Here is a 24,906-nt window from a genome sequence, read left to right as displayed (position 1 = left end):
ACGAAGGGTTGAAAATGCTCTGGAGGTCTGCAGCCTTCCAACAGGAAGAGTAAGAGAACAGTTCATTCTACTAAAACTTCACTCTATTCAGAGCAGCGGCGGTCATACATAATGAACCATGAGCACACAGACCACATCATGATCTCTTTCATATTGAATAACTTGACTAAGAGGTAAAAGCTCTTAGTTTTATTTTCATTTTCAATCACAGATGTATTTGTGATGACAGATTAACTTTTTTAATGATTGTAAAACACTTCAGGTGCTAGCAGAAACTTAACAAATGTTAATGTCACTTTCTGAAGACTTCAGTAGATGCAAAGCTTCAAGATTCAAGATTTTTATTGTCATATGTGCTAGGTACAATGAAATCCTTACTTTGTTATTTCCTAGGCAATGAAAATGTACAATTAAACGATATGCAATAAAGGACAAAACAGGAAGAATAGAAAAAAAAGATATAACCAATAGCAAAAGCATATTTATAGATAAGAGAATCTGTATGCTGCTTCATTCTACTGTAGAATCTGTTCTAGATGTATTCTGTTGAGTAATTGATCTGAGGCGCGCACGCGCACACACACACACACACACACACAAACACGTGTGGATGCTTGATGTACGCTGTATCCTTGTGTTCAAGCCGCTTTGTGTAAGTGTACTGGGTCTGCTTTAAGCAGGTGTGATGTGGGTCCTTTTGGTTTGTGTTCCTGCAGTGTTGTGAGTAACTCCACTCAGTGAAAAACTTCGGTCCAAAATCCATTGTCCGTGATTATGGCTAATTCAAGCAGTGTCTCACATTTGTTTGTCTTTTCCTACAGAATGACACGATTTCTCAGGATACATTCACATCTGACGTATACCGACAGCTACTCAACAACATTTGTCCGCGGAACGACATCGATACGATTTTCTCAGAAATGTAAGTACCTTCTGCATTCTGATGGAAAAAATCCAACCTCACCATCTACTGACGGATCTAGTTCACTCTTTAATTGTGTATGTCGTTTCAGAGGTGGAGCAAGTTACATGAAGACTTTTTTTTTGGAATAATGATTCATTTACAATAAGACCTGGAAACTGTTAAGAAATATAGCCTACACAAAATATAAAACTCTATTTAGATGTCATGTTCATGTAAACTAAACTTGTTTAGTAAAATGTAAAATGTGGTCATAAATGGACTCAGCTGCAGTTGCTGGTTTTCATCATGTGTAAAGTTATTTCTTTCTGTGTGTGTGTGTGTGTGTGTGTGTGTGTGTTTCTGTACTGATGAGCAGTGGTGCTAAGATCCGGCCGTACCTCACCGTGGAGCAGATGACAGACTTCCTGAACAACAGACAGAGAGACCCTCGTCTGAACGAGATCCTGTTCCCGCCCCTTAAAGCCGAGCAAGTACAGGGATTGGTGGAGAAATACGAGCCTGACACCATGCTTTCACAAAGAGGTTGGTGAATTCTCCTGTCACTCAAACAGACTCCGCCCACCCTCTGTTGTTTCCCTGAGAATTAAAGCTGTAATGATTTAAAATGCTCAGATGATGCTGAACTGAAGGTTTGCTGTTCAGTGAATGAGAGTTTGATGTTATGTGAAAGTCAAAATCCCAAACTTCCTCTCTCCAGTCCATCCTGAATAGGCATTACTTAAAAAAACTCTCTCTTTATTTATTCTTCTATTTCACTTATTTGTACAATGTCTAATTGGTATTATGAGCACTTCCTATGTCTGTTTACCTCTTTAAGAAGAATCGCTTTTTGTATTCCCCAAAATGACTAAATTTAATATAAAGGTAAACTGCAGAAACAACATCACAGCCATGAGCTCATTAACATATGACCTGCCCACACATATTCAGTGAAATACACCAAACATAGCAAGGCTCATTTCCATTTTATAAAGGAAAAAGAGTCTATTTTACAGTAAAAAGAAGAAAATTAAATCAAAAAACCTTTAGAGATATGAAAATAGATGTTTTTGTTAATAGCCATACTGTAGCAGCTCATGAGCCCTGTATCAGAGAAGCCTTCTTTACTGAGTCTAATCAAAGACTATAGAATGTCACTCTTATAGTTTTGGATGCAACGCTCAATATAGCTGCTCAGCTGCAGGAAGCCCTGCCTTCTGAATGAAAGAGCCAATCGCTAATCAGTAAAGTCCCGGTTGCTATAGACAGTCAGCATTCTGAGACGTGCTCTGGCTGATCTTTTAATAACGCTATTTGAGCAAAAGGCACAACATTTATGACACAGTTGTTGTCAGATTTTTTAAAAAAAATTAAATGTTAAAGTTTGTGAACCATTTTGGAGAATATGATGTTTCCCCATTCAAAGAGATAGGAGTTGCACTTGCATGCCTGAGAGGCGTTTCAAAGATGGCCGCAAAGTCACATGACTGGTCTAACTCACTGCAAAGAACCATCAAAGAACCTTTATGTTTAAAAGATGCTGGATTGTAGTCTTCCGTGGAGATGCTGTCTGTCCTCATGAACCTCGTCTCCATATCTGAGTGCACTGCATTAATGAAGTCTTCCTCCATGGTGTTCCCTCACGAGTCTGGAAAGGTGAGCGCTCCGCTGAGATGAAAGTCACCCTTTGATGCTTCATTAGAGGAAGAACTGTGTTAATTAGAGCTGTGAAAGTCTACAGAGGGCATGGCAGGATTAATTAGCATAAAGTGGCCAGAGGGACGGTGGGGATGTTAGATGTGCTAGACTCCACCTGAGAGCCAAGGAGCCCAAAGAAAATGGACTGGAATGAAAAGCGACTGGCTGACATTCCAACAGTTTGAGCTGTCACTTCTGCTGAACTCATGTGATGATTTCATATTAACAAGGAAATGCTTGTGATAGTTTGTGGTTGCAGTTGCATTCTTTCTTAAAATAATTATAAGTAGATTAGAGGTGCTCATTCCTGTTCCTGTAGATCTGCCGTACCTGTATTGATCCAAGTGTTCCTGAAAGCCTTCAGTAGATGGTTCTAGTTATGGTGCTAGAACTTGTGGGAAGGTAGATATCCAGGAGCAGGGCTGAGCACTGCTGACATAGAGTATTTAAAGAAGGGAACCATCCACTGGTCTGAAGGTCTGTCCAGCCCTTACGAAAGGAAAATATGTTTACCAATATATTTCTTAAAATATATTGTGATATATTTTAATATATTATTTTCCCTTTTTATTTTCTAATATATTTGAATACATTTAATAATATATTGATGATACATATATTATATAATATATTGCAAAATATACAAATGATTGCTGCTTTCAATATATTGTAATACATTGTACAAAATAAATATTAACTCCCATATAAGAATATATGCCTGGTTTATTACATGATATTTTCCAATATACTGCAATATATTTTAGTTTCATAAGGGAGTACAGTCTAAAGTTTGCTAACGTGCACAGGATTGCTGATATTGTTGTTTTGTGGTGCAGGGCAGATCTCGGTGGAGGGCTTCGGCAGATATCTGAGCGGAGAAGAGAACAGTATCATCCCTCCAGAGAAGCTGGACCAGAGTGAAGACATGACGCTGCCACTCTCACATTACTTCATCAACTCCTCACACAACACCTACCTCACAGGTCAGCCAATCAGACGCATCGCACAACACCTACCTCACAGGTCAGCCAATCAGACGCATCGCACAACACCTACCTCACAGGTCAGCCAATCAGACGCATCGCACAACACCTACCTCACAGGTCAGCCAATCAGACGCATCGCACAACACCTACCTCACAGGTCAGCCAATCAGACGCATCGCACAACACCTACCTCACAGGTCAGCCAATCAGACGCATCGCACAACACCTACCTCACAGGTCAGCCAATCAGACGCATCGCACAACACCTACCTCACAGGTCAGCCAATCAGACGCATCGCACAACACCTACCTCACAGGTCAGCCAATCAGAGCTAGTTACTCTTCGAGGCCATGTTTAGCCTTTGAACATGAACTAATGTTTGTGGTATTCTAACTAATGCACAAATGAGTCCTCAGTGTTGATCGTTTGTGGCCTGAACAGATGATCCGGTGTCAATGTGGTTTCAGATTCTAATGCACTTAGAATTAACCATACGAATGAGGATGAAGGGACAAAAACCTCCCTGCAATTTTTTTTGCACTTATGTAGTTATTATTTGCACTCATGTGGTAGAATTGTGATATTAATGTTAGTTTTTGAGCTAATTGGCTGTACTTTACTTAGACTCAGTTTAAGCACTTCCAATCAGTATACTTAATTTTACAATAAGACTCAAGATGTCTCACCAATGCATTTGTAGATAAATTTAGATGAAGTTCTGACACTTATCTCAATCACACAGAGAGAACATAATCACTCAAAAGATCAAAATATATGTGATTTCTGTAACATAAACCATTCTCCACTCTGATTAAAGTCTTTGCATTGAATTTGCTCTCAGCTGAGGTTCATTATTATTGGAGGTGAAATGGTGTACAGTATATACAAGAAAGAGAAACACTATTTGAATGATCAAACTTCATCAGATCAGACAGGTCTTAGGGCAGCTGTGGCCTAATGGTTAGAGCGTTGGCCTTTTAACCCAACGGTTGAAGGTTTGAGTCTCGGTGTTGGCAGGAGTTGTAGGTGGGGGGGAGTGAATGAACAGTGCTCTTTACCTCCCTAATACCCATGACTGAAGTGCCCTTGAGCAAGCCACTGAACCCCCAGTAGCTGTGTGTGTGCACTTGGAGGGGTTAAATGCTGAGCACCATTTCCGAGTATGAATTACCATACTTGGCAAATGATATGACTCAGCATCAGCAAAAATGGTACATTAGATACGAGTGAGAGGTTTGTTATCGAGTCTCCTCTTGATGTCCAGTGTGTTATTTTTCTGCAGCGGGTCAGCTGGCTGGAAACTCGTCTGTGGAGATGTACCGGCAGGTTCTGCTGTCCGGCTGTCGCTGTATAGAGCTGGACTGCTGGAAGGGCCGCACCGCAGACGAGGAGCCGTTCATCACACACGGCTTCACCATGACCTCAGAGATCTCCTTCAAGGTAAATTGACAGCGTGCCACAGAAAATGCATTTATATCCCTTGATAGGTATGGACTCTGCAGTCCGGGGGGTTTGAGCTGGGTGAGATGGTTTCGACAGCGATGTGGAGAAACAGCGGTGAGATTTAGTAGAACATAAAGACGGCATGAGTTTAAGGAATTATAAGGAGGAACATGAAGGATTATGAGAAAATGTAATGAAGGAGGCACATACGTTATTGAAAAACATATTTGAATGGATTAGAATACATTTTTAGGGTTAGCGGATTTCGTTGGACAATTTAGTTTGTGCACACCTAATTTGTAAAATTCTGTCGCTCAGTTGTGGTGTAATTTCCATGAATGTAAACTAATGGATGGCTTTTCAGGAGGTGATTGAGGCCATCGCAGAGAGCGCCTTCAAGACATCTCCGTTCCCTGTCATCCTGTCCTTCGAGAATCACGTGGACTCGTAAGTGTCAAAGCTCCTTTTCACTTGTTTTTCTTGGAGCAGCATAAAAAATTATTAATGATTAAGTATTAGAGCTTTAGTCACAGGATGTTGTTACGGTTAACATTTACTTCGTATCTGTGTCTGTCTGTGTGGAGATGTTTTTCTAACATTCTGCCCAGGGTTTGTTCTAAACCTCTAACAATACATTTTTATTGTCTCATGCTCTTACTGTGTTCAGTCCCAAACAGCAGGCAAAGATGGCCGAGTATTGCCGATCAATATTTGGAGACGCATTGCTCACAGACACACTGGAGAAATACCCTGTGAGTGAAAAACAGATATCAACACACACACTCACACACACACACACTCACACACTCACACACACACACACACACACACACAACACACAACACACAATATGTATTGCCAAAGCAGTTACAGCTAGGCTGCTTACAAATAGTGCACATATGTATTTACAGAAAGAAAAAGATTAATAGTAATAGTAACCTATAAAATGGTCATTTGGAGACAATCACTGTCCAGTTAGTGACACGTTTCTCTGGATCTTTCTGGTGTGTGCAGTTGGAGGCTGGTGTTCCTCTTCCGAGCCCTGTGGACTTGATGGGCAAGATCCTCATCAAGAATAAGAAGAATTCCCACAAAGCCGATGGCAGCACCAAGAAGAAGCTCTTAGAGCAAACGTCCAACCCCTGCAGCGACACGTCCAGCTTGTGTGAGCCCTCGTCTCCCAGCGCAGGTGCGGACCACACAAAAACACCTCAATCTGCAGTCATCAGAGTCAATTGAGCCACATTTTGAACATTTAAGTGTTTTTTTATATATATATATATATATATATATATATATATATATATATATATATATACACTAAAGCACTATTGCTTTTGACCAGTGGTGCATTAACATCCTCAGGATGCCTCTGATATGAGATCCTTCACATGTATGTTAAGAGATCAACCTTTTCAACAGCTAATGAAACTGTTAGATTGTGGTCTGTAAATGCTGTAGGATCCTCATCAGCTGATGTTTGTGAACTGAAGTCAAGTTTACAGATGCTTCTCTCCTGCTGCTGATGGTCTCTCGCTGACCCCTGCTGACCAACCACCATCATTACCATGAACTCTCTATTTTTTCTGGTTTCTGTTGGTCAGGTCAGACACTAAGTCTTCAGTAATAAACTGTACATGTCTTTTGTAAAAGGGTCGACACATCAGGAGATTCACATCAGCATTCATCCAGACGGGAGCGATGGAGGTGAAAGAAGATTGCAGGGAATGAAGTCGATTGATAAAACGACAGAGTCTCTATCACATAACACAGGTCTGGCCGATGAAAAAGGTAAGTGTATGAACATGAAGCATGTAAAAAGATCTGTGCACCTCAGACTGGTTAGTGATGTCGGTTCATGTCGTGTGTTGATCAGGAGAAGCAGACGCAGAGAGTGATGCAGAAGAAGAGAACGATGAAAGTAAGAAGTCCATGGATGAGGTAAGTGAAGACAGAAGTGATGTTTACATGCTGTGTGTCATCCGAGTGCTCCATTGGCTCTCAGTTAATGTTTTCATGGGTTAGAGTCTTTCTTCCTGCAAGAGAAGCATGATATATGATTGTCTACAGCTGTTTATTCCAACGATTGGGACCTGAGATACAAAACTACTTGTAGTTGTCAATTTACTCTCCCTAACGTTGTTCAAACTTGAAAGTCAAGTCACCTTTATTTATAAATGCTTTTAACAATACAGATTGTAAAAAAGCAGCTGAACAACATTCATTTGGAAAACAGTGTCTCAATAATGCAGAATGAAAGGCAGTTCATCATTGAATTCATTGATGTCATCTCTGTTCAGTTTAAATAGTGTCTGTTTTAATTTGCAATCAAGTCAACGATATCACTGTAGATGAAGTGACCCCAACTAAGCAAGCCAGAGGCGACAGCGGCAAGGAACCGAAACTCCATCGGTGACAGAATGGAGAAAAAAACCTTGGGAGAAACCAGGCTCAGTTGGGGTCAGTTCTCCTCTGACCAGACGAAACCAGTAGTTCAATTCCAGGCTGCAGCAAAGTCAGATTGTGCAGAAGCAGGGGGAGATCTACCGGGGTGGCATAGGGTGGCAAATGCCACCCGTAAAAGAAAGCCTTGCCACCCCTGCTGCCACCCAACTTGGCAACAACGAATTAAAGGTTATGGCCAATTTGAAAATTTACGAGCGCGAATCTTTCGTGATTCGTAATCCCGCTCCGAACTCCCGATCTGATTCAAATGATTCACGATCCCCAAACTGACTCAAATGATTCGCGAATCCGCTTCGAATTCTTGAATTGACTCCAATGATTCGCGATCCCCAAACTGACTCAAATGACTCGCGAATCCTTTTCGAACTCTCGAATTGATTCAAATGATTCGCGAATCCGCTTCGAACTCTTGAATTGATTCAAATGATCCGCGAAGCCGCTCCGAACTACCGATCTGATTCAAATGATTCGCGATCCCCAAACTGACTCAAATGATTCGCGAATCCGCTTCGAACTCTCGAATTGATTCAAATGATTCGTGAACCCTCTCCGAACTCCCGAACTGACTCAAATGATTCGCGATCCCCAAATTAACTCAAATGATTCGCGAATCCGCTTCGAACTCCCGAATTGATTCAAATGATCCGCGAAGCCTCTCCGAACTCCCGAATTGATTCAAATGATCCGCGAAGCCGCTCCGAACTCTCGAATTGATTCAAATGATTCACGAATCCGCTTCGAACTCTCGAATTAATTCAAATGATCCGCGAAGCCGCTCCGAACTCCCGAACTGATTCAAATGATTTGTGATCCCCAAACTGACTCAAATGATTCGCGAACCCGCTCCGAACTCCCGAACTGACTCAAATGATTCGCGATCCCCATAACTGACTCAATGATTTGCGATTCCGCTATGAACTCCTGAACTGACTCAATCTGTCTAGGGCACCAACTCCCTGAAGGGGGCACCATCCCAGTCGCTCCAAAAAAAAAAAAAACTTCCTCCATTCTCCCATCCGCGCTCGCGACCGCTCGCACTTGAGGAGAATGACCTATAGTCATAAAAACAACTGTAATTGTTCATGTAGGTGTCAGCTATATTGCACAATTGAATTAAATGTTTGATATTTATTAAAATAATCTGTAATCATATGTAGATTATGCTATTTGCTTAGTAAAGTATACTTAAAATATATTCTAAAGCATTATTTTAAAGGAATATCACACAAGTTTAAGTTAAGCTTGACAAAACAATAACACCATATTTTTAAAAAACAATTTCTAAAAGTACATTTGCATTTGTAACTATAATGTTTATTTATTTATTATTATTGTCAGCTAATAAAACCTATGCTTCAGGACCATATTCATATAACATCTAAGGCTAAATGTAGCTCTTGACTGGTTGAGTTAGATGATGATTAACAATAAAAAGAAAGAAAATCAGTTGAGTCTCCCCAGCTGGAAATGGCTTTTAAAGTCTTGTGTTTCTTATAATAAATTGACATATTGATAACACTGAATCTTTTATAATGCTCTTAATGACATGTGGATGCATACTGTATGCATTAGTGAGTGTTTGGTGCTTATGGTCACTTATTCCTGATATGAACTGTTTCAAATGCAAGACATTGATTGCATGAGATTAAGTTTGTAAATGATAGCCTGTGTCCTTTTGTAGTGTGCACATATATTTATCATCAAACTGTGATAACTGTGACTGAATTCAGTACATATATATATATATGTCTGCCATATGTTGCCACCCCTCAAAAATTCCTGCCCCCTTCTCGCCACCCCATCAATATTTTTCTAGATCCGCCCCTGTGCAAAAGAATCATCTGTTTCCTGTGGTCTTGTCCTGGTGCTCCTCTGAGACAAGGTCTTTACAGGGGATCTGTATCTGGGGCTCTAGTTGTCCTGGTCCCCTCTGTCTTTCAGGGCAGTAGAGGTCCTTTCTAGGTGCTGATCCACCAAACAAACCAAAACTCTTTAGAATTAGAATTACAGAATACACATATTTGTCATGTGATGTGTGCATCAAGTAGGGATGGTTGATACCACATATTTTGTTTTCAATACAATACCAATACTTTTAATGGCCAGTATCATCGATATCGATACAGATACAATACTTCTAAACTGAACATTTAGATTATGAAATTTATTTAATTATTATGTGTACAATGGGTAATAATACCTACTTTTGTATTTGAAATGCATTTTAACATTCAATATGCCTTAATTGCAACTTATTAGATAATATTTTTGTTTACCCATGGTTAAATTATGTTTACTTTAGTAGTAACCGAGGAAATCTACAAATACTAGAGTTAAACTACAGTATGTTCACTTTACCATGCATCATTGCCATAAGGGACTGCCAGTAATAGGATGTTGCATGCATAAAATGCAACTTTTTTATTCGGAGAGTGTATGATTTATATTAACAATACAGAATAGAACATGAGCAATATGAACTTTTAACATTAAAATTTAAATAAATGTACTGCACAAGCTAAGGTACAATTTCAAAAGGTTTATTGTGAAATAAATCAAACATATAGCCAATGTTTTTTTCTGCATTGTTCTGGGCTGCCTTTTCCAAAAATGTAAATGCTTTCTTATTATAGGCTACTCTTGGGAAACGCAGCTCTATTTAAATGCACTACTGTCAGAAGTGAGTGAACGCTCTCTGTACTTGATTGATTCTGGCTTGCAACATTTGTGTGTGTTCAGATGAGCAGAAAAATCCCTTCCACACAATTATATTTGTCTAATTTAAGGCATATTGTAGGCATTATTATTTGTTTAATAAACAAAATCACTGGTACATAAAAACCAGTGTGTGTGTGTGTGTGTGTGCGAGTGTGTGCGTGTGCGAGTGTGTGCGAGTGTGTGTGTGTGTGTGTGCGTGTGTGTGCGTGTGTGTGCGTGAGTGTGTGTGTGTGTATGTGTGAGTGTGTGTGAGTGTGTGTGTGTGTGTGTGTGCGTGTGTGTGTGTGTGTGCGAGTGTGTGCGTGTGTATGTGTGTGTGTGTGTGTGTGTGTGTGTGTGTGTGTGTGTGTGTGTGTGTGTGTGCGAGTGTGTGCGTGTGTGTGGGCATGTTTTTGTGACATATCAGGACACAACTCTGTATAATGTCATGGGTATGACACAGGTATTACAAGGAGAGGGTGACTTATGAGGTGACTTCATAACCCATGTCCCCATTTTTCAAAACACTTATAAATCATACAGAATGAGTTTTTTTGAGAAAGTAAAAATGCACAAAGTTTCCTGTGAGGGTTAGGGTTAGGTGTAGGGTTGGTGAAGGGACATAGAATATACAGTTTCTACAGAATAAAAACCATTACACCTATGGGATGAACACACTTTACACAAAAACAAACGAGTGTGTGTGTGTGTGTGTGTGTGTGTGTGTGTGTGTGTAACTGTGTGTGTGTGTGTATGCGTGTGTGTGCGTGTGTGTGCGTGTGTGTGTGTGTGTGTGTGTGTGTGTGCATATGCGTGTGTGTGCGAGTGTGTGTGCTTGTGTGTGCGTGTGCGTGTGTGTGTGTGTGTGTGTGTGTGTACTGTGCCATCTAGAGGTCTTTCTGTGCAGCACAGCATGAGATCTCAGTAAATACTCTCCATTGCAGGGTGTAAAAATACTCATCTCACCATTTGGTTTCATACGAGATATTGGATTCATGATTTGTTGTTCTCACAGTGATTTAAATAAATACAGAATTTTAATTAATTCCGGATTTTTTTCTTACTTTTGAAACAGTTCCTTTCATTTACTCAAGTCAAGTCTCCTGCTTAGTTGAAAATACAAACTTATGTATATGTATATATAATGACAGTGCTTGCTTATCCAGTAAAATATTGTAGTGTTTAATATACATTATACACTGTAAACCTGAGGACTGAGGACCTTTTGGTTTTGAGTGGTTACTCCTGTGAGTGTGGATCTGGATGTGTGCGGCGCTGGAGTCACACGTGTCTCTGCTGTCTGTAGGGGACGGTAAATGAAGCCTTCGCCACAGAGGAGATGTCCAACTTAGTCAACTACATTCAGCCTGTTAAATTCAACTCCTTCGAGGCGTGCAAAAGTAAGTCAGTCTGTTCTGGAGATGTGTTTGACGCAGCAGAGAGCAGCTGGCCTTTAAGATCTGTGTTTTCTCATTCGTTTCTCACAGAAATCGATCGAAGTTATGAGATGTCGTCGTTTGTGGAGACCAAAGCGCTGGAGCTGCTCAAAGAAGCGCCGGTGGAGTTCGTCGAGTATCTTTTGTGTTTATTGCACTTTTGCAGATGCATAGAAGATTCTTTCAAATGAAGTGAAATTTAGTTCAACCAAAGGTGTAAAATCGTGAAGCTCTTTTCATCCTCTGTTAGAGAAACTTAACTCCTTCACGCAGGTATAATAAACTGCAGCTGAGCAGAATTTATCCCAAAGGAACTCGAGTCGACTCCTCCAACTACATGCCTCAAGTCTTCTGGAACGCCGGATGTCAGCTGGTGGCTCTGAACTTCCAGACCATAGGTATCTTCAGCTCTAATGCGTTCTGTCTGTAGGCAGATGTGAAGAGTGTCATCAGCACATGCAGTGAGAGAGAGACTGTTCTCCTTTGAGCTTGGACTGTCACACTCACCTGACAACCCAAAGCCACTTTAAACTATGTGTTTGTTTATACTATGTAAGCTTTTCTATAGACGGGTGTTGCTCTTCTGTAAAGTGACGTCACAGAGCACCATCCCAATTATTGATTGGTTTGGTGCTGTATTAGCACGAATGTGCTTGATTTTGGTCTTGTGTGATTGATTGGCAGATCTGCCCATGCAGCTGAATCTGGGGATATTTGAGTACAACGGGAAATGTGGCTACAGACTGAAGCCAGAGTTCATGAGACGGACGGACAAACAGTTTGACCCGTTCACTCAGAACACAGTGGATGGGATCGTAGCACACACGCTGTCTGTGAAGGTGAGGAATGGGCTCAGATCCACAGCTGTGGAAAGTGTGTCATTCAGACTGACCAGAGATTGATTGAGTACTGCAAATGTGTACTCAAAAAAAACACAAGTGTCAGAAACATTTGATTCAAGTCAAAATTACATTAACACATGCTTATTTTTCTCTATCACTAGCACTTTAGAAATGTTTGTAAAAGTTGGTGGAGTCTGTTTGCTGTTGAAGATCACACCACTAGAGGGCAGTCACTAATGAACTATATATACAGTACAGACCAAAAGTTTGGACACACCTTCTCATTCAAAGAGTTTTCTTTATTTTCATGACTATGAAAATTGTAGATTCACACAGAAGGCATCAAAACTATGAATTAACACATGTGGAATTATATATGGAATTATATACATAACAAAAAAGTGTGAAGCTGAAAATATGTCATATTGTAGGTTCTTCAAAGTAGCCACCTTTTGCTTTGATTACTGCTTTGCACACTCTTGGCATTCTCTTGATGAGCTTCAAGAGGTAGTCACCTGAAATGGTCTTCAACAGTCTTGAAGGAGTTCCCCGAGAGATGCTTAGCACTTGTTGGTTCTTTTGCCTTCTGTCTGCGGTCCAGCTCACCCCTAAACCATCTGGATTGGGTTCAGGTCCGGTGACTGTGGGGGTCAGGTCATCTGGCGCAGCACCCCATCACTCTCCTTCTTGCTCAAATAGCCCTTGATGCCTTCAGTGTGACTCGACAATTTTCATAGTAATGAAAATAAAGAAAACTCTTCGAATGAGAAGATGTGTCCAAACTTTTGGTCTGTACTGTATATATATATATATATATATATATATATATATATATATATATATATATATATATATATATATATATATTAGAGGTGTAACGGTACGCAAAAATCACGGTTGGGTACGTACCTCGGTTTTAAAGTCACGGTTCGGTTCATTTTCGGTACAGTAAGGGAAAGAAATGCAAACATTAAACTGCAGGTTATTACTATACACTTTTTTAAAATACTTTTTAATAAAATATATATAAAAGAAAAAAAGAATAAGAAATAAAATACTGCTGCTAAGTTCTCCACTAAATAAAATACTCTCAGTCTCAAACCAATATCATATAATAAAATATAATGAAAAATATAAATAAATATCTATGATTACAGTGCAGCATTTCCAATCCCAGCTTGTAGGCCTGCTTCACCAGAACCGTGCCGTGCCTGCTGCTGTAGGTGACAGGGAGACCGCGACAGACCAGGCTCTTGTCTTCATGACAACAATATCTATACTTCATGTTGAGCATAAATATAAAGACTACTGTTAAAGGACATCATCAACAGTATTTACGTCAAAATAGACTATGTTTGACAGGTGCAATATTTGAAATCGATAATTATTTTTTAATTTTTTAAATTACATTTATATATGAATTTGTCAACCTATAGACTTTCAAATATCAAAGTGTCATGAATTAATATGTATTTGTGTACAAAATGACATATAAACATATTTTCCTATTCTATTTTGCCTGGAAACGCTTCCAACACGCTTGCATGTCGCGTGAAAAATAGGCGTCGGTTCTACTTCTAGCATGCACGCGTTTTCCGCGCCGCTCCAGCCGCGCCTGAGATGCGCGTCTCACACTGGCAGTCTGCAAGCTCTAACCTGTTAACATGGGAGCTGAATTAAAAACGGACACCCCACGCAGCTGAGACGCTTGCGGCACGCATCCAGTAGGTGTTTCTCAATGTCAAGGAAGGATCCTCGGAAGCCAGTATTTTGAGGATGCTACGTCATCGACATCCGTCGAAGGACTGTTCCAATGTCGAGGATCCTCAGAATTTCAACCAAGGACTGAGTCCTTCGTTCGAAGGATATCCCATACACAGGAAAGGATGCATATGTGTATCCTTGCGCTCTTCGCACTCTCAAATCACCCAAAATCCTATGCGCGCAGCTTTGCTATCTAACGTTAGTTAAAAAATAAAAAAATGTCGAACATTAACGTAGTCGGAGTGTTAACGGTTTTTATTTACGTTACCAAACATTTGTTATAACTGTAGTAAATATAAGTAAAGTTTGACGATTAAATGCCAGTACAAATTACTGTATTGATATTGTAAATTATACAAATACAAATGGTTAACTGAACCGGGCCTGCCATTTAACACTTGGTTGCGTCATCGCATTTATTTTCTAAATAACTAGTTAAGTTGTCCAAAGTAATTTAATGATACCATTCACAGCGTTATTCAAACGGACCTTTTCACTGACGTAATGACGCAATTACGTGCACTTGCTAGCCTGTTCCATTTACGTGTTCTCCGTATGCTAAAGAGGAGTCCCACCTAGCCTCTGAAGGAAGTGACTTGGAAGGATCAGTCCTACCAAGGAAGTATCCTTGACATTGAGAAACAGACAGTGTGTCAGAATCAGCTGCAGGGCGGGATTTGCGCTGAACGCGAAGACTTCCACCACTTTATATGTTCGTTTGGAAACACGAAAATGTACCTATGTTCCGCGTACAAAATATTGCATTCCGTCATTTGGTACACACGTGCACCGAACCGAAAGCCCTGTACCGAAACGGTCCGTTACGAATACACGTACCATTACACCCCTAATATATATGATTGACTCAATACATGTTTGCTTTTTGGCCAGGTAGTCCCGGATATCCAGATAATCGTTTCACTGCGTCACTAGATCCCTAATATCTGGGAGCTTCTGCAGTGTTGAATAAGGTTTCTGTGGTCTTTCTCAGATCATATCCGGTCAGTTCCTGTCCGATAAGAGAGTCGGCGTTTACGTGGAGGTGGAAATGTTCGGCCTTCCGGTGGACACCAAACGGAAAGCGTTTAAGACCAAGACGTCTCAAAGCAATGCCGTCAATCCGGTGTGGGATGAAGATCCGGTGGTCTTCAAAAGAGTACGTCTGCAGTGACGAGCACTGAACCATCAGGCAGGTTCTCCATCAGACACTTTGATTTTGATGAGCCGTGTGTTTCAGGTGGTTCTTCCCACGCTGGCGTCATTGAGGATAGCCGTGTACGAAGACAACGGGAAGTTTATCGGCCATCGCATCATCCCAGTATGTGCCATCCGACCCGGCAAGTATCCGCTTGATTTCTCTCGCTGTGAAAGAGCACGAGGACAGATCGCGGTCATTAAAGCATGTCTCTCTCGGCTGCAGGATATCATTACATCAGTCTGAGGAACGAGAAGAACCAGACGCTGACGCTTCCATCCGTCTTCGTCTACACTGAGGTCAAGGACTACGTCCCAGACACTTTTGCAGGTACAAGAGCCAAATAAATCGGACAGGGTCAGTGATAAATCACAGCTTCACTACACTGTTAAGACTCTGAAAGAGCTTCAGCATGTATTCATGTGTTTGGATGTTTGTGCTGTAACGTCCGTCTGTGTCGGTGTGTCAGATGTGATCGAGGCTCTGTCCAATCCCATCCTGTACATCAGTCTGATGGAGCAGAGAGCCAATCAGCTGGCGGCTCTGACACAGGAGGAGGGAGCGCAGGAGGCCGACAGAGAAGAGGTGAGTGAGTTTAACTGAGCTCAAACACTGAAACACAGCAGCTCCTCGGCTCTGTGTGTGCTGGTGATGGTCTGTGTCAGAAAGCTAGACAGTGCAACCACAGCCCTATTCAGACCCGAACTGTTTCTCATGTGGACGTCTGCAAAAATAACCTCAGCCTCAGTGTGGCGATTTATTCACAGTGGAGAAGTGATGTCTCTGATCCTGGGTTTACTAGAAGATATTGATTCAAAATGTCATGTTTAAAGTAGAGTTGTTCCGATTTCGATACTAGCATCGGAAATATCTCCAATACCACAACAAATTCTGGCATCGACATCGGCGAGTACATGAACCCATATACCGATCCGATACCATTTTCTTAAACAAGACCTAGTTATGACCGCTAGCTTTGCCTAACCACTGCACGGTTCTTCTTCGCTGCTCAGAATGCATTGCAAACACAGGAAGTTGTGCAAACCCCCGTTTAGAGCAGCGAAGAAGAAATGAAGACGCATTAGCAGTACTGATCTATATATGACTGGATCGCTCATCACATTCTAAACTGCCAACAGAGAGTGAAGCCGCTTCTATATTATAGATCAGTGGTTAGCAGTATGTCTCTGTAGTACCGGTAGTTACAGACTCCCGAGTATATTCGGTCCCCGCAGCTGCGTTCAGTCGCTTCCGTGTAAGTCAAAGCGCAGGGCTCCAGACAGTAGCCGAATATATACTAGTGTCTGTGAATATTAAACTGCAAAATACCATTTAAATATTACTCCTGCAAATTCTACATCTCTGTGGGTGACTGGCACAGATTCGCAGGAGCTCGCTGTCTTGTAGTCTCTGTCGTGTGTCACTATATGAGGACACGAACGCATAAACCGTCACTTCATGAGAATTTACCGTTTCATTTGAGAAAACTGTCATAAACACAGACACTCAAAGATCTTCATGGCAGCCCATTAAAATAAATGTTCGGTTTAACATGAGTAAATTGACAAAATATTAAGCTACTGTTGTAGCCTACATTAGATTTAGCTATGTCTCTATGTAGTAATAATAATACGTCTCTATTAATAATAATAATTATGCCAAGACGGTTACTTGTTTTTTACTTTGTAATAATAAAAACTTCCTAATCATCGGGAAGGAGGAGGCGGGAACCGGCTGACAATCAAATGTAACTTTAATTATTCAAAATAAACACAAAACAGTGCATCAGCCCCTCAAGGACGACTGATGCGCACAAATAAAAAGCAAAACATAAAATAAAGCCCAGGCCTGGTCGTCGCTCCAGTTTTATATCCTTCGATCTCCTCTGTGGGACTCCAGACAGGAGGTGGGTCGCAGGTGTAGTTCATTTCCTAATCACTCCACCGGCCTCGCTCGTTCCCACATCCCTCGGCCCCGCCCCACTCGTCACATACTTGTTTTGTTGTAAAGAGATTGTCTGATTAATATATCATTATTCCTAGACTTATTTGTTGCAGTTTTTTATACAGTTATATTGTAAAACTTAAATACCTTTTTTAGTTTGCGGTGTTAGATTTTTGGCTGCATTTGAAGTTCTTTTTCACTTAAGAAAATAAATAATACTGTCAAATTCATCTCAGATAATAAAAATACTGTAATGAATACAGTAGTTCATCATGCATTTGTTCATGTTTTATTAAGGGATCAGTCTGAAGCACACCATAAAACAATTCTAGCAATTAACACAGGGCTAGTAGTATTTACAGCTGTATATACAGATACACACCCAGGTATCGGATCAGTACTCGGTATCGGCCGATACCCTGAGCCCAGGTATCGGAATCGGTATCGGGAAGAGAAAAAGGGTATCGGAACATCTCTAGTTTAAAGTGCCCCTATTATGGATTTTTGAAAATGAACTTTCATGCAGTGTGTAACACAGCTCTTAAATCTTAAAGTGCATAAAGTTATTGCCTTTAAAAAGAAAGAGTCGACTCTGAGTCATAAAAACAAGTTGTTTTTAAAACAATTCTTACGTTGTTTCAGCATGAAACGCCCGCACAGACCGAACCTCTCCACGGACAGCACGCCAAATACACATACTATCCTTCTCGCTTCGATATTAATAATGTTCTTTACATGTGTGTGTTTGGTCTGCTTGTGTTGGTGCAGGTCGATGGTGGAGGAGATCCTGTGTCAGAGGTCAAGACTGACTCTAAACCCGCCGCAGAGAACGGGCTGAACAACGACAACATCTCACCCAAATCATCTGTGGTCAGTCACCAGACGTCATCTTCAGGTGCGTGATAACGTCCGGCGGCTGCTGCATCCACGTGTAGAATCATGACGCCTTCATCTGTGTGTGTGTGTGTGTGTGTGTGTGTGTTTCAGGCTCGGTCAAACCTGCTGTGAAGTCTGAGGATGTGGTCCAGAGTGTTTTAACAGGTACATGTCTGAGGTGTCTGATGTTAATCAGGTGCAAACGATGATGTGAGCGCATCAAATACATCAGAGGAGCCCTTTAAGTGCACGGGCAATCTGATGTGATTTATACGACACAGATTGTTTCACAACACCTTCACAGAAACACACAGTGTTAATATTGCAGCTCTGCAGAAGACATGAGTGTGATTCTTCAGATCACTTCAGTTCAATTACAGTGTCAGTGATGCAAAGTTCATCAGTTATAAATCAAGCTATAAAGTTTTACTCTAGGATCTCATGACAACACTTATTCTGTGTGTGTGTGTGTGTGTGTGTCAGAGGTGGACGCTCAGACTGTAGATGAACTGAAACAGATGAAGGCTTATTTGAGGGAGCAGAAAAAGCAGTACAAAGAACTGAAGGAGCTCAAGAGGAAACACAACAAGAAAACCAGCGATCTGATCAACGAACATACGTCCAGACAGAAGCAGCTGCGCAGCGACTTCCTCCGGCGCAGGTCTGCACTGCAGAAGAGGTGAGTTTCTGTGAGACGCTTCTGCTGCTCCGGGTCCTGTCGTCTGATGCGCTGTGCTCCTGCAGGAGTGTGTCGGATCGGGATCAGGATCGGGATCGGGATCTGCTGGAGCAGGAGCAGGACAGGTGTGAGAGTGAACTGAAGGAACAGCAGCAGCAGCAGCTCCTAACACTCAAACAGGAGCAGTTCTACAGCGAGAAGTACCTCAAACGAGAGCACCTCAAACTGGTGAACACTGATTGCTGACATAATCTCATGCACAAATCACAGCATTACTGGGATTCATTTTGACACTAAATTACTTTTTAGTAAATTGTCATTTATGATATTTTAGCTACACACTCTCAAGTCAAGTCAAAATACATTGCGTCAAAGCGACTGAACAACATTCATTAGGAAAACAGTGTGTCAATAATGCAAAATGATAGTTAAAGGCAGTTCATCATTGAATTCAGTGACGTCATCTCTGTTCAGTTAAATAGTGTCTGTGCATTTATTTGCAATCAAAACTCTCATATCACAAACATCATAAATCTTCATGAACATTTGTCTAAAGGAATTGCTTCATAAGATTTGTTTGTTCATAGGAGTCGTTTGTTCATAGGAGTCGTTTGTTCATAGGAGTCGTTTGTTCATAAGAGTTGTTTGGTCATAAGAGTCGTTTGTTCATAGGAGTCGTTTGTTCATAAGAGTTGTTTGAAGTGAACATGCAGGCTACAAGTCAGTAATGTGATTAAAATGTGCTTCAGCTGCCTTAATCGCATTATAAGGGCTTATAAATAATACAGATTGAGTTTACTTACCAACATGTTGGCTTTCTTTTTGTGTGTAGCTTGTTGAGAAGCTCACGTCCGTGGCAGAAGAGTGTCAGAATAACCAGCTGAAGAAACTGAAGGATCTGTGTGAGAGGTAAGAGATATTAAAGTGATCGTTCAGCCACAAAACATCATTCAGTCTCCTCGTGTCCTTTAAACCTGGGACTTTCACTTTCATTGAAACACAAAAGAAGATGTTTTTTTTAAACATGTTTTTGTCCATTTAATGAAAGTCTGTGGTCTGATGTCATTTGGACAACCCTGTCCCTCAAAATATATATATATATATATGTTTTTTAGAGAAAACAAAGACTTGAAGAAAAGGATGGACAAGAGACGTCAGGAGAAGTTTCAAGAAGCTCGGACGCTGGAGAAGACTCTGACTGAGGAGTGAGTGATTTTAACCCATCTGCCGTTTCCCAGCAGTCTTTGTGTGTGTCTCAGATCACGTGTTCATGGATCATCATCTTCGGCTTGAGGCTTGAGGTCAAGTCACCTTTATTTTCTAAAACACGTCTGGAGAAAGCAGGACATCATTCTTACCAACCATTGATCTCATATTCACCAGGACCCACAAAAGATGATGCTGATCCAAACACACGGTCATCTGAAGTAATGAGACTGCTAGTGGTCAGTGTGACACTGAACGTTATATTCCTCCTGTTTTGTAGGAAAAAGATGGAGATGAACAGATCCCACGTGAACGAGGTGGTGCAGTCCATCAAGCGGGTGAGTGGACACTGTGTTACTTTTAAAGTAATGCGTTACAATATTGCAATATAAAAATAAATAATTACGTAACTTATGTTCAATTTATTGAAAGTAATGCGTTATGTTACTTTTGCGTTACTTTTTAAATCTGGACAGGGCTTGCTTGTTTGTTTTTAAAATAAAAGTTTTGGCAAATATAAAAGCCTTTGCACAACAAAAGTGAAATGAATACGTCTAAGGATGAAGGGAAAGTACATTTACGTCTGTACAGTAGAAGGCAGAAGACTTTTCAACACACAATTGTGTGTGTTTAGTAATGATTGCTCATTAATATGATTTAACTGGATCATCGAAGGACAGAAGCAAAGACATTGGTTTATAGAATGGGGTTAAATACATAAAGGATATTTGTGTTGTTTAACATTTAATTATTGCAGGGTTGCGTCATATTCTCAGTCGCATAATTTTTATTCATTTTGAGGACTACTGAATCTGTTTTGTGTGTGTGAGTGTGTGTGTGTGTGTGAGTGAGATGATTTAGTGCATAAATATTTATATTTATTTTAGAACTACAGTAACAGATTTCTCTCAGCATGAGGACAGTAGAGATCTCAATCAATAAATTGAAAAAAATTGCTAAAAAATAACTTGCATTACTTATTTGAAAAAGTACCTTGGATATTCTGTTGTAAATTAAAAAGTAATGCGTAACTTCACTAGTTACTTGTAAAAATTAATCTGACAAAATAACTCGTATTAATAACTTGTAATGCCCCCCACCCCCCCAACACTGTTAACCCCTGCTGGTAAATGCTTTAGTTACTCAGTTACTGTACATCTTTTTTATTCAAAAGTATATGGAATATATATATTGTGACAAGATGAATGTTTTTGTAAGTAGCATAGGTGTTATCTCTAATTTTGAAGTGTATATTCTCAGCTCAACTCTTCTGACTAGATTGTCTACATAAAACAAAAAAACAAGCTAAATACAACTAATTATGAATAGTTTGGAGAGGAAAATAGAGTTTATTAAAGAGAAGACATGGTTTGTACTGAACGTTGTGTGTTTTGTGCTGTGAATTACTGGCTGCCAGAGTGAAGATTGTTTTCTTTCATTAAAGGGGGGGTGAAATGCTATTTCATGCATACTGAGTTTTTTACACTGTTAAAGAGTTGGATTCCCATGCTAAACATGGACAAAGTTTCACAAATTAAGTTGTACGTTTGAAGGAGTATTTTTGTCCCAAAAATACTCCTTCAGGTTTGTCACAAGTTTGGGAAAGTTTTTTTCGAGTATGGCTCTGTGTGACGTTAGATGGAGCGGAATTTCCTTATATGGGTCCTGAGGTACTTCTGCCGGAAGAGCGCGCTCCCGTATAGCAGAGCACTGAGAGCACAACAGACTTCACTGATCAGAGCGAGAGCGTCGCCAAATGTCACAAAAGAAGTGTGTTTTTGGTTGCCAGGGCAAGACAACCCTGCACAGATTACCAAAAGAGAAACAGCATTAAGGGACCAGTGGATGGAGTTTATTTTTACAGAGCATCAACGGAGTTGTGCAAGTGTTTGTGTTTGTTCCCTGCATTTCGAAGATGCGTGTTTTACAAACAAAGCCCAGTTTGACGCCGGATTTGCGTATCGTTTATTTCTTAAGGATAATGCAATCCCAACGAAAAAGGGTCACGATCGTGTGTTGGAACCACAGGCGGTGAGTAAAACTGCTTCAAATATCTCTGCCTCCTTGTTAGTGCGTCCGCCTCCCATCAGAGACCCGGGTTCGAGCCCCGCTCGGAGCGAGTCGTTGCTGCTGCTGCTCTCGTTCAGTTTCAGCCTCTGGATCTGATTCTGGATCATAAATATACGCTGAATCTGACTGTTAGCCATGGTTTGTTTTGGATGATGGTTTTGTCCTCACGGTAATGTCACAGCTTCCAAACGCTCTCAACGCAAAAGCCTGGCGCTCGTTATTCTTTAGCTCCGCCCACACGTCACGCCTCCAGCCGCTTGTGTTTTTCCGGGAAAAATCGGTACAGACTATCTTTCTCTTATGAATATAATAAAACTAAAGACTTTTTGGAGTTATGAAGGATGCAGTACTACTCTATAGGTACTCAAGATTAACAGGAGATTGAGTGAAAACCAGCATTTCACCCCCCCATTAAGTGTAGACTTGTGACTGATCCTGCAGTTACATCATTACACCTGTAGGTGGCAGCAGAAGACTGTCTGAAGAGTGTGTGAGTCTGTAGTTAATGAGCTGCTGTTTCTAATCAGAACATCAGTCACGTGATCAGCTGCAGCCAATCACAGCTCTGATTACATTCAGAACAGCAGCAGGACTTTGACCCTGAATTATATTTTATTGTAAGGATATTTTTGTTGCTTTTGTATGATAATAATGTTGGAAGTGTGTTGAGGGAGAAATCCCTGGATCAGTGTCTGTGCTGCGTGAAGGTTTCTATCCAGCGGTCAGATGTTGCTGTTTGAGGGCTAGTTCTGTGTTTCTATGTTCATGAACATCTCAGTGGCATTATTTTGCTGACATGTTCATTGCTTCTCTGTGTAGTCACGTGTAGATTGCATGTACTCGAACACATCTGTGAGTGTGTGAATGTTTGTGTGTTTTCCAGCTGGAAGAAGCTCAGAACAAACGACTGGAGAGATTGCTGGAAAAACATAAAGATGTTCGACAGGAAATCCTGGACGACAAAGCAACGGTACGAGCCACTGTTGAGATTCATGACATGTTTGTGGAAGTTTAAAACACTGCAGAAACACACACACACACACATGCACATACACACACACACACACGCACGCACACACACACACGCAGATACACACATGCATACACACACGCACACACATGCACACACGCACACACATGCACACACACACACATGCACACACACACACATGCACACACACACATGCATGCACACACACACACGCACACACACACATGCATGCACACACACACACGCACATACACACATGCATACACATACGCACACACATGCACAGACACACACACACGCACACACACACATGCATGCACACACACACACGCACATACACACATGCATACACACACATGCACACACACACAAATGCACACACACACACACATGCACGCACACACACACACACATATACCTGCAGTGTGTTGGTGTTTCCTCACTCTCGCTGTTATTTTAGGAGGACGGATCACAGGAAGTGGAAGGTAAGCAGTGCTGCATCCCAGCATTCAGTTCATCACTGATATTCATCTAACATTCAGGTTAATGGTTGTGTGTCCTGGGCTGCTCGAATTAACCAAAACCCAAACTCTGGATCATAACATCTTCATCCAGCCATTTTCTAATAACCAGCTTTACTGACCCGTGTGAGTGTGTGTGTGTGTGTGTGTGTGTGTGTGTGTGTGTGTGTGCGGTTCATCATCACACGTGATCAGTGTTTCAGCAGAAGTCCTGCAGCACTGGAGCGCAGTGTTTGATTGTTTTCTGTTGGTGAATCTCTCTCACAATGAGCCAGCGGTGCTGAGTCCTGAATAAAACTAATGAAGGACACACAGAAGAATTTCAGGACCGAGAGACTAGAGTCTTGCTGTGAAACGTGAACACGTTACATGCGTGTGTTTATCTGCTGGTCAGTGACGTGTGTCATGTTTCTGGAGAGCAGCGGCCGTCTGCAGGTTTAGATGCTGTTGATTCTTCAGGTGAATGTTGTCTCGCTGATGAACGAGGCGAGCTGTTAGGATTAGAGTGCAATATTGTTCACATGATGGGTTACGCTGAACCATCTTCAGTCTTGATCATGTGATCATGTGTGCGCGTTTGTGTCTCGTTGAGGTGATATACAGTATGAACACTGGATGCCCTGGTTTGTTTTATTTTTGTGTTTTGTTAAAGTGACCATTCTGTCTCATTCGCTCTCCCTCGTGTCGCTGTGTGACTCTTCAGTGGAGCACAAAGTCATTTGGGGGAATGATGGAAGAACCAAACAACATCAGACGCCACTGATTTTCATCATGCGGACAAAATATTTTCTTTTATGTTTCCGTGAAGAAGGTCATACAGATTTAAATGAGTAAAGGATGACAGAATGATTTGTGTGTGTGTGTGTGTGAGAGAGAGAGAAGCACTCAGTCTGGTCAGAGAACATGAATGTAGTAATGCTCAGTCAGTGATTAGTGCTGAAGCGATGTGTTGATGCGGTTTTCTCCTGTTCAGCTCCGCGTCACTAGAGGGCGTCATAAACACGTCACAGCGCTTCAGAGAGCGTCCTGCTTCACTAGAGACTCATACATAATGCAGCATCAGTTCATCTGGGCTTTGCTTCCCATCAGACTCATGTTTTTAGGAGTTATTCTGTAATCTGTCCTCGTTCACAGTGGTGTCAGAAGCAGGTCTCATCTGTGCTTGTGTTTGGATCAGGAAGCAGTTT

General features: G+C 41.1%; 2 protein-coding genes across 5 annotated transcripts in view; both read left to right on the top strand.

The window, feature by feature from the left end:
• Positions 1-24,906, top strand: part of LOC113068554 (gephyrin-like) — a 1,122,288-nt gene that overhangs the window by 884,538 nt on the left and 212,844 nt on the right. The window lies entirely within an intron of this gene.
• The window catches only part of LOC113068550 (1-phosphatidylinositol 4,5-bisphosphate phosphodiesterase beta-1-like), a 91,749-nt gene that overhangs the window by 62,238 nt on the left and 4,605 nt on the right, over positions 1-24,906 (top strand). Inside the window, exons 7-33 of one of the 2 annotated variants that reach the window (XM_026241296.1) lie at positions 1-49; positions 822-922; positions 1,281-1,447; positions 3,439-3,585; positions 4,872-5,029; positions 5,397-5,479; positions 5,700-5,784; positions 6,047-6,221; positions 6,686-6,823; positions 6,909-6,973; positions 11,502-11,595; positions 11,683-11,767; positions 11,905-12,029; positions 12,316-12,470; positions 15,229-15,393; positions 15,475-15,574; positions 15,658-15,762; positions 15,902-16,017; positions 18,145-18,271; positions 18,364-18,417; positions 18,736-18,931; positions 18,997-19,159; positions 19,764-19,840; positions 20,047-20,136; positions 20,418-20,475; positions 23,091-23,177; positions 23,659-23,683. The exon at positions 1-49 is cut by the window's left edge and continues 27 nt beyond it. In XM_026241296.1, the coding sequence (XP_026097081.1) occupies positions 1-49; positions 822-922; positions 1,281-1,447; positions 3,439-3,585; positions 4,872-5,029; positions 5,397-5,479; positions 5,700-5,784; positions 6,047-6,221; positions 6,686-6,823; positions 6,909-6,973; positions 11,502-11,595; positions 11,683-11,767; positions 11,905-12,029; positions 12,316-12,470; positions 15,229-15,393; positions 15,475-15,574; positions 15,658-15,762; positions 15,902-16,017; positions 18,145-18,271; positions 18,364-18,417; positions 18,736-18,931; positions 18,997-19,159; positions 19,764-19,840; positions 20,047-20,136; positions 20,418-20,475; positions 23,091-23,177; positions 23,659-23,683 (2,990 nt within the window). The remainder of the gene's footprint in view (positions 50-821; positions 923-1,280; positions 1,448-3,438; positions 3,586-4,871; positions 5,030-5,396; positions 5,480-5,699; positions 5,785-6,046; positions 6,222-6,685; positions 6,824-6,908; positions 6,974-11,501; positions 11,596-11,682; positions 11,768-11,904; positions 12,030-12,315; positions 12,471-15,228; positions 15,394-15,474; positions 15,575-15,657; positions 15,763-15,901; positions 16,018-18,144; positions 18,272-18,363; positions 18,418-18,735; positions 18,932-18,996; positions 19,160-19,763; positions 19,841-20,046; positions 20,137-20,417; positions 20,476-23,090; positions 23,178-23,658; positions 23,684-24,906) is intronic. The other variant, XM_026241295.1, reaches the window with a different exon arrangement.

The sequence above is a fragment of the Carassius auratus genome, linkage group LG45M (assembly GCF_003368295.1).
Source record: "Carassius auratus strain Wakin linkage group LG45M, ASM336829v1, whole genome shotgun sequence".
In the NCBI taxonomy this organism is placed as follows: Eukaryota; Metazoa; Chordata; class Actinopteri; order Cypriniformes; family Cyprinidae; genus Carassius; species Carassius auratus.
The sequence above is the reverse complement of the archived record's forward strand: the minus strand, read 5'-3'. Positions and strand labels throughout refer to the sequence as shown.